General features: G+C 37.9%; 1 protein-coding gene across 1 annotated transcript; it reads right to left on the bottom strand.

Annotated features, from left to right (window-relative positions):
• Window positions 1–3942: 3942 nt before the first annotated feature.
• On the bottom strand, window positions 3943–8827 carry atp5f1b (ATP synthase F1 subunit beta). The gene is made up of 10 exons (XM_073825619.1): window positions 8688–8827; window positions 7889–8062; window positions 7625–7799; window positions 7366–7487; window positions 5320–5504; window positions 5078–5236; window positions 4875–4997; window positions 4580–4792; window positions 4295–4496; window positions 3943–4213 (listed from the first exon to the last, which is right to left on the bottom strand). The coding sequence occupies exons 1-10, from the start codon at window positions 8788–8790 to the stop codon at window positions 4116–4118; spliced, it is 1554 nt and encodes a 517-aa protein (XP_073681720.1). The 5' UTR covers window positions 8791–8827; the 3' UTR covers window positions 3943–4115.
• Between the last annotated feature and the right edge of the window lie 1551 nt (window positions 8828–10378).

The following is a 10378-nucleotide window of genomic DNA, read 5'->3' as shown; positions in this document are numbered from 1 at the left end:
AGAATTTCTCCAAGAAGCCAGATGGTGAACTGCGGTGAACTGCATTGAACATACCGTCTCAGCGGTGCAGCTCGTACCTGTTACTCCTCGAGGTGAGATGCACGATCCTGTTGCTCTCTTACTTTCACACCTGCATCTCTGACTGTCAGCTCCTCAAAGGTGCTGTTTTTGCAGTATATTTACAACTGTGACCATCAAAATGAGTTCTACAGTATTAAAAATAAAAAATAAAACACCTTAAAAGATTAGTTCAATTCCAGAATAATAATTTCCTGATAATTTACTCACCCCCATGTCATCCAAGATCTGTCTCACTGTCTTCTGTCACAAAGAAATTATGTTTTTAGCGAAAATCTTACAGGATTTTTCTCCATATGGTGGACTTCAATGGAGATCACTGGGTTGAAGGTCCAAATTACAGCGCTACATGATCCCGGCCGAGGAATAAGGGTCTTGTCTAGCGAAACGATCAGTCATTTTTTGAAAGAGGTCATCGGATGCCCATTTTCCACAAGTTCATATGATTCTTTAGGGTCTTAATAAAAAGTCTATAATATATTTTGGTTAAAAATTCTCAATAGTAGTGTAAAAATACACCCTTTTACCTTGTCAAAATCAGCTCTGCAAAATATCAGGTCATTTTATTGCAGGGTCCCTTTAAATGCAAATGAGCTCTGCTCGCCCCACCCCTCTCTGCTGCGGGATTACGAGCTGTAATGTTTACTTTAGCCGCATTTAGCCGTGTTTATCAGCAAAACTTGCAAACAAGCACACTATTAAGAAAGGCCATTTGCAAAGATGCATAAAAAAACCCTTATACTCACTTCTGCTGTGGATGAAGCTGCATCACGAATGATTCGCACGAACATAGACGCATATGTAGGCGCTTTCCTTTTAAAAACAAAAGTAATGTTTTTTTTATTCTGACTGTTTCAGCTCAGTGAGGGCGGGTCTAAGGGAAGGCGCTCATGTCAATCAACTGTGTGCCGTCACACCTACAAGAAGCTGAGAATGACCTGATTTTAAAAAGGGGACATTAGTTTTAAAAAACACTGGGTGGATTTTTATCATTGTATATCATTTTATCACAAGCGAATGTTCAAAGAAAGTCAAATGCCCTTTACAAAAACAAGGTAAAACAACGTCGAATGATTTTGAAGTTGGAGAAGAAAATAAAATGGAGTTTTTCGCCCTACCCTACCTTTTTGAACCAAAGTACACATATGAAGAACTAACCATGCTTGATCTTTCCAACATGATTATGTAATGTGTAAAGACATGCATGTGCATTGCAGAGCTAGTGCAAGACAAGCATTTGTGGTTAAAGAGTATAAAAATCTTTCTTTTTTTTTAAGAAAATGACAGATCATTTTGTTAGATAAGACCCTTATTCCTCAGATGGGATTGGGTAGAGCCCTTTGAAGCTGCATCGAAACTGCAATTTGGACCTTCAACCCGTTGATCCCCATTGAAGTCCATTATATGGAGAAATAACCTGGAATGTTTTCCTCAAAAACCTTAATTTCTTTTCAATTGATAACAAAAAGACATGAACATCTTGGATTACATGGGGGTGAGTAAATATCTGGAAATTTTAATTCTGAAAGTGAACTACTTTTTCTATGTATTTCCCAGATTATAGCCTATAATTTCAGAGATGAGACACTGAGAAAGATTTTTCTGTTATTAGTACAGCTTTCGTATTGATTTAACCTACAGATTGGAGGACGTTTAAGGATGTTTTGATTGATGTTGAAAGTGCACTAGAAGAAGTTTTGTTCCACCTTCCATTGAGTGAGTGAGATGATAGCCTGATGATAGGTGCTTCACAATGCCATAGAAGAACATTTTTTTTGTCTAAATGTTTCCATAAAGTACCTTTAACATCTAAAGAACCTTTCTGTTTCTCAAAAGGTTCTTTGTGGCGAAAGGTTCTTCAGTTTATAAAAAGGTAAGAAAGCGATGGTTCTTTAAAGAACCTGAAACTGAATGGTTCTTTGCTGAACCAAAAATGCTTCTACTACGGCATCGCTTGAAGAACCTTTTAAAGCACCTTTATTTTTAAGAGTGTATTGCTGATTTGGATAAGTTATGGTCAACTTGAACAGCAGCTGCAGTCATATGGCTCCACCATGTGGTCGATTGTTAATAAGGCTCATAATACAGAAGTCACGTTTCTACCTATTTGAGCTCTGCTGGGACAAATTGCAGATCCAAATTTAGACAGCAGCATTGTTATTTTAGCAGATCATTTAAAGGCCTTGCTATTTAAATCTACACATATGAAGAGGTAACTGAAACTACTAAAATGGTGGTTTTCCAAACTTCCATAAAGAGTTTGTGCATAAAGTTAGTTGCTGTTGGCTGCTTTTGGGCATTGTATGCTAATATATGGTTTGAAATATACAGCAGTGCAAAAAGATGGGATTCAGCCAAGCAGGTTTAATACCGACTTAACAACTGATCTCTCAATAGAGGGTTTGCACTTACATCACAGTTTGTCAGTTACCTGGATGTGTGGATACTCAGATGTAAACAACAGCATGGATTGCACGGTTAAATGTACTACTGAATATGTAAATGTACTCATTTATGCTGTCTTAACAACTGGAAAAAAAATGGGCGTAAACAGCTAAATTATACACTCTTAAAAATAAAGGTGCTTAACGATGCCATAGAAAAACCTTTTTTGTCTAAATGGTCCCATAAAGAACCTTCAACATCTGAAGAACAAGGCTATCGGGACCGACGTCTTATGGCAACTTTGATTAACTTTCTTTGATCCACTACAAATGTTGACTTCTACAGCTTAATAGCTGCTCCTTTAAATAAATTTTAATTCAGCAAAGTTTTAGTCATAGTAGTTTAGAATTCAGGGCCCGCATTCACAAAACATTGTATCTTACCACTAAGAGTTCTCCTAAATAGCAGTAAAAGTTTTTAGCTAAGAGTTATCTCTTAAAACCTATTCCGAAAGCTGCCGAGACAAACTTTTACTAAGGAATAGAGAGAAGTCTTAAGCTAAGATTAAGGGCAGGGTTGAACTTGTTGCTATGGATGATGTCAGCATGCTTATTAACTATGCACACAGTGATTGGCTGTCTCTGTCAGAGATTTATTCATAAAATATTGTAGAGGGTGATATGTTGCCATATTCAAATAAAGTAAAAAAAATTTCCCATCAAGATTTTAAAACGCAGGCTAGGTTTCACAAATGAAACAAGTATATGTATAGCTGATTATCAGTCTATTACTTGTGTGCTTCTCATAAACAATTAGCTGATATACATATAAACAGCCTTTTTTATTAACAGAATAGAATAATCACGGCTGATAAGATATCCAAACGTAAAAGAAAATCAAAATGGATGCAATAACAGCTGTTACTTCTTGCCCAACTTGTTAATGAAAACAAGGATATAAATCAAAGGACGTTGGAACAACCTCAAACTGCTTGGGGGAGAAAAAAAAAAAAAAAGTGTTTCTAAAAAGTATAAAATTCCGAGGCAGATTGCCAGCAACAGCCATTTTAGGATAGTTGGGATTTGGTCTTAGTGACTAAGAAGTCCTCTTTACTACTCCTAATGTTCCACAGATTTAGGAGCTAGTTTTAGTGCTAAAATGCTTTGTGAAATGCTCTTAAGAGCAAAAATTTGAGTCCTAAATTTATCCATTAAGATTTTCTCCTAAATCGGTAAGTTATTAGCCACTTTTAGCCTTAAGATGTTTTGTGCATACGGGCCCAGTAGTAAATAAACTTAAGCATCAAGTTAGTTGCAGTTAGCTGCTTTTAGACACTGCCAATGTTATCTGGTTTAGCACAGTTTCAGTCATAGTATTTTAGATGCCTTAAATGTACCGAATGTGCTATATAGGGTTATGGACCCAATAATAATAAAAAAAAATATATATAAAAATAAATCCACACACTGGACCAAGAGAAACAGTTTACGGTAAGACAGTTTTATTTCCATCTTCACAATTTGGAAACATTAAATAGAACTTCAGAATGACCAGCGATAAAGACACAATTTGTTTTTTTTGAATGTGACGTTACAAACCAAGTGCTCCTCCGTTTCATTCAACCCACCCTGACGCATTTAAACAGACTCTTTTTACGAATGCTCCTCAGCCAGTTTCTCTGCCTTCTGGACGACCTCCTCGATGGGGCCCACCATGTAGAAGGCCTGCTCGGGCAAAGCATCATACTCGCCTAGGGAAACAGAAACCTCATGAACAACACCGAATAAAGACAAATACTACTATATTGCCAAACAGAAAGACTGAGACATACCACCCAGAATGGACTTGAAGCCCTTGATGGTATCTTTCAGGGGCACCAGCTTGCCCATGTGTCCAGTGAAGACCTCAGCGACTTGGAAGGGCTGGGACAGGAACCTCTGGATCTTACGTGCACGGGCCACAGTCAGCTTGTCCTCCTCAGACAACTCATCCATACCCAGAATAGCAATGATATCCTGCAGGGACTTGTAGTCCTATGATGGAGGAGAGTGGGTACAAGGTCATGGATTGGAATTTAAAAATAGAGCAAAATGTGCCTATATTTGTTGGTGCTCACCTGGAGGATCTTCTGCACACCACGGGCTACATCATAATGCTCAGATCCCACAATGTTGGGGTCCATGATACGGGAAGTGGAATCCAGAGGATCCACAGCGGGGTAGATACCCAGCTCAGCAATGGCACGGGACAACACAGTGGTGGCGTCCAAGTGAGCGAAAGTGGTGGCTGGGGCAGGATCAGTCAAGTCATCAGCAGGCACATAGATGGCCTATTCGAGACAAATGACACTGTAAACCATGGAACAATCCAGGAAGCATGAGTGCAAGCTGACAGAACAGATAGAAGTGTACCTGCACAGATGTGATTGAACCCTTCTTGGTTGTGGTGATTCTTTCCTGCATGGTACCCATGTCAGTGGCCAGAGTTGGCTGATAACCCACAGCAGAGGGGATACGGCCCAGCAGGGCAGACACCTATGAAAACAAATAAACGAGTTAATAAAACCCATTTCAGATTAAAAACAAAAACGGGTGTAAATGCTTCCAACGCTGACCTCTGATCCAGCCTGGGTGAAGCGGAAAATGTTGTCAATGAAGAGCAGCACATCCTGTCCCTCCTGGTCACGGAAATATTCGGCAACGGTCAATCCGGTCAGAGCCACACGGGCACGGGCGCCTGGGGGCTCGTTCATCTGTCCGTACACCAGCGCCACCTAATGGGAACCGAAATTAGTTTGTAACTAGTCACACATTTTTAACGGTTTAGATGTACAGGAGTTTTAGATCTACAATGCACCTTTGAGGTGGTGTCCTTCAGGTTGATGACACCAGACTCGATCATCTCATGGTAGAGATCGTTTCCCTCACGGGTTCTCTCTCCCACGCCGGCAAACACGGAGTAACCACCGTGAGCCTTGGCCACGTTGTTGATCAGCTCCATGATCAATACAGTCTTGCCCACACCAGCACCACCGAAAAGACCTGATGAAATGAGAAACGCTATTAGTTAGCTAGAGCATAGCAAGGTTCAAGACAAGCGATGGAAAATTTCTTACGCAAGCATTTAAAGAAATTGTTCATCCAAAAATGATAATTGTCATTATTCACCCTTAAATTGTTATAAGCCTGTATAAATTTAATTCTTCTGCTGAAGACAGAAGATGTTCTGAAATACATGGCTAACCAAACAGTTTCTGGTCGCCATTGACTTCCATAGCATCTTTTCCACCAGTATAAAAGTCAATAGCAGGTTTAGAACAACTTGAGAATGTATAAATTACTTCTTGGGTGAAACATCCCTTTAAAAACATTTATCATAATATAAAAATACACATGCAGTGCTAGGTAGTAACTTTACATGTAATCTGGATTACGTGATCTGATTCCAAAAATAAAGTACTTTCAATTAGAGTATATTTTATTGTAAAGTGTTACTTTATGGATTACATGATTACATTTTACACAATAGCAGAGAATTATTTATAGCTTGATTCTCCCCAATTCTTTTTTTTTTGTTGAATTTTACTTGGTCATACAGTTTAGCTATGACTGCATTAAGTCATAAATTTGCAAACCCTGCTTATGAGTTTGATGTAAAATAGCATTTTTAGCAATTAGACAAAGTATGAATCAAATAATGTAAAAAATATTTCAAATCTGGAAGACATTATGTAATGTAACTGTTTAATGTTTATTAATGTTTGTTCATAATGCAGGGATTCCCAAATTAATTTTGTCCACCTAACCCCTTAAAATATTTACTTTAAATATCTCAGGATGTTATTTCAATCGTTTAACATTCGCATGTTTCTAGTTCTCTGATTGATAGTGGTCACATTAACATGAAGGTAAAGAAATTAATTTCTCAGGTTAGTTCCATGTTAAATAACCTTACATTTGTATTATAATTAGCTTTTTATCAAGTCAAAAACCCACTGCAGTTCTAACATTAAGCCCAGTTTGGAAAAACCCTGGTTTAATATAACGTTTAATTATTTTGTTGATGTATTTATTTTAATAATAATAATAAAAAAAAAAAAAAAAAAAAAAACACACACTGTTTTACATCAATATGGTTTGATGGACTTTTGATAAAGTAATCGAAAAGTAATCTAAAAAGTAGTCAGAATGCAGTACTTAGTTATCTAGATTATACCTTTTTTTTTTTTTTTAAACAATTATGCTCACCAAGGCTGCATTTATTTGATCAGATACAATAAAAACTGTAACATTGTAAAATATTGTGACCCTTAGACCACAAAACCCATCATAAGGGTCAGTTTTTTGAAATTGTGATTTATACATCATATGAATAAGCCTTCTATTGATGTATGGTTTGTTAGGATAGGACAATATTTATACCCAAATACAACCATTTGAAAATCTAAAACCTGAGGTTGGGGAAAAAAAATAAAATAAGAAACTACTGAAGGAAAAACAAAATGCCTTTAAAGTTGTCTAAATGAAGTTCTTAAATGCATATTACTAATTAAATTAAGTTATATTTACAGTAAGGAATTAACATATCTTCATGAAACATGATCTTTACTTAATATCCTAATAGTTTTTGGCAAGATAGAAAAAACAAAAACAAATTATGACAGTGTATTGTTGGCTATTGCTACAAATACACCCATGCTACTTAAGACTTGTTTTGTGGTCTAGGGTCACATATGATTTGGTGCTCAAACACTTATGAAACATTGAAAGCATTCTATGACAAATAGAAAAATGAACTCATTTAAAAAATAGTAACTTTATAACTACTTTGTTAGTTCCTAAATAAAAGCATAAAAAAAATCTGAGCCCAATCCTTTTATCAAGAGTATATACACACACATACCAATCTTGCCACCCTTGGCATAGGGTGCCAGCAGATCGACGACCTTGATTCCTGTGACCAGAATCTCCTGCTCGACACTCATGTCTGTGAATTCTGGGGCCTCAGCGTGGATGGGGGCAGTCCTGGACAATGAAAATCACAAATCAGCTTAACCGCAAAAACACATTAACCGGTGTCCCAAACGTTCAATTATCTCTTTTACAAGAGGATTAACGCACTCGCAAACACAACCGCTTTAGCGTTCTTCCTAAATACTCACTGTTTTGTGGAAATTGGTCCTCTCTCGTCAATGGGTTCTCCGATGACATTCATGATCCTGCCAAGCGTCTCAGGTCCCACTGGGATTCTGATGGGGGCACCGGTGTCAAGAACCTTCTGACCACGCACCAGACCCTCGGTACCGTCCATAGCAATGGTGCGGACGGTGTTCTCACCTATGGAAGGACAAAAAGGGTTACCTTGTAAATCTATCAGGACTTACAATTTAGATTCAATTGGTTTAGTAAAGCTTTAGCGTGGTTACCCAGATGCTGAGCCACCTCCAGGACTAGCCTGCTGTCACGGCCAGCTACTTCCAGGGCATTCAGAATAGGGGGCAGACCCTCGTCGAACTGGACGTCCACAACGGCACCGATGACCGCGACGATACGCCCGTGGGCGGTGACAGCAGCCGCGGCAGGAGCAGCATAATCCCTGCCTAAGAAAGACGAAGAAAAACAACTGAATAGCCTAATATCTGTAATTGAAACACTTAAAACGTATATGCACACTCGAAAGCTATCGCTTTAATTAGTCACTATAGGTAATGTCACTCAGTGTCCTGAGAAGTCAAAACAGGCTAATGAATGAACGCAAGCAAGTCGACGTTGTAAATACATCGTTAAAAACTTTCAAAAAGCGTCGGGATTTGTCTGCAATCTGCATTTAGAAGCTGCAAATGTTTATAAATGCGTTTGCATTAACTCGTGATCCTATTCCACATGTGTATCTGTACCATGACCTAACTGTTAGCGAGCTGCGAACACAGCTAGCAATGCGAGCCTCCTCTCCATGACACACAAAGGTCATTCCTGTTTTCACGCGAACCACAATTAGTTATTGTTATCTAACGAAGTATTCCGTTATATCAGGTCATTTCCATTAGGAAACAACAAGCATGTGGCACATGAGGCGAACACAATCATTAAAAACGCAGACGTTAAAACTTTGCGGCCTGCATTTGCTGTCCGCATGCTGCCATTTAGCTCCGGCGATGACGTTGCTGTCAGAATAGCTAAGTAAAAACCAACCGTTTTAATAAATAACCGATTAATTCTACTTACGAGCAAACAGTGCTGGAGCTCCATTGAGAGCCTTCAGGGTGGTCACCCCAGGCTTGAGAGCTTGCAAAGCCCCGGTGCAGCAGCGTCCCACAGCTCCCAACATTGTTAAAATGGCTGAAGGTGGAATGGGGCAGAGGCTCGGCAGCTTATATATAGTGCCGCTTGAGAGCGACAATGCGCATGCGCAGAAGACATGGCGACACAGGAACTGAGCGTCTGCGCATGCGTCAGTGTTGAAGGACAGACTGGGCATCGTTACAATGAACTGAAATAGCATTATACTGCATGTGAGAGGAAACAAATGAACATTGGATTTTGGCCAAATTGAATACATTAGTATGCATAAATAAAGCGTAAAAATAATGTATCAATAATAAAACGCCTTATTATTATTATCCGTAATGTGCTTGTTTTATATCTAATAGCCTATCCACAGGTGGCAATTCTGCACAAGTGCTCCACATCTATTTTAGAGAATAATAATTGTGAAATGCTTTTTAGCAGGTTATATATAACCGTGAAACCTCAAGCTGAAATATCTCAGTCTGTTACTTGAGTAATCTTTCCAATGTCAATGGCGATTATTAGCCTATGTTTGCCAGTCTGTGACCTCTAGGTGTCGTTGTTGTGTAAACGTGTTTCAGTCCTTAAAGGAGTAGTTCACTTTCAGAATAAAAATGTACAGATAATGTACTCAGCCCCTTGTCATCCAAGATGTTCATGTCTTTCTTTCCTCAGTCGTAAATAAATGTTTTCTGAGGAAAACATTTCAGGATTTCTCTCCATATAATGGACTTCTATGATGCCCCCGAGTTTGAACTTCCAAAATGCAGTTTAAATGCAGCTTCAAAGGGCTCTAAATGATCCCAGCCGAGGAAGAAGGGTCTTATCTAGCGAAACGATCAGTTATTTTCTAAAAACATTTACAATTTATATATTTTTTAATCTCTACACAGAGTACACACAGAGCTAGACAAGATGAGCATTTGAGGTTAAAAAGTATATAAATTGTAATTTTTTTAAAGAAAATAATCGTTTTGCTAGATAAGACCCTTCTTCCTCGGCTGTGATCATTTAGAGCCATTTAAACTGCATTTTGGAAGTTCAAACTCAGGGGCACCATAGAAGTCCATTATATGGAGAGAAATCCTGAAATGTTTTCCTCAAAAAACATAATTTCCTTTCGACTGAAGAAAGAAAGACATGAACATCTTGGATGACAAGATGTAAGATGTTCATATATAGGCTATTCCACAGAATTGGTCTAAACTGTTGTCCCACAACCAAAAAACACATTTAAAAACATTTAAATATTACAACCTTACATGTTTACTAAGATTACTATTATTTTTTGAAACCCACAATAATATTTAAAATATCCAGTGTTGGGGTTAACGCAAGTAACTCAAGTTACGTAATAATATTACTTTTTCCAAGTAACTAGTAAAGTAACGCATTACTTTTTAATTGACAAGAAAATATCTGAGTTACTTTTTCAAATAAGTTACTTTTCCCCCATTTATTGATTAAAAGCTCTCCTGTCCCCATGTTGAGAGAGATTGCGAGTAAGATGTTACTTTAGTTCTAGAATAAATGTGAACGTGTTAATTCATCTCTAAAAAAACAGATACAGTATTCTTCAAAATGAATAAAAACACTGAAATTCAACGCAAACCTGCAATAATTAAATA

This window comes from Garra rufa, chromosome 20 (genome assembly GCF_049309525.1).
Source record: "Garra rufa chromosome 20, GarRuf1.0, whole genome shotgun sequence".
Classification (NCBI taxonomy): Eukaryota; Metazoa; Chordata; class Actinopteri; order Cypriniformes; family Cyprinidae; genus Garra; species Garra rufa.
The sequence above is the reverse complement of the archived record's forward strand: the minus strand, read 5'-3'. Positions and strand labels throughout refer to the sequence as shown.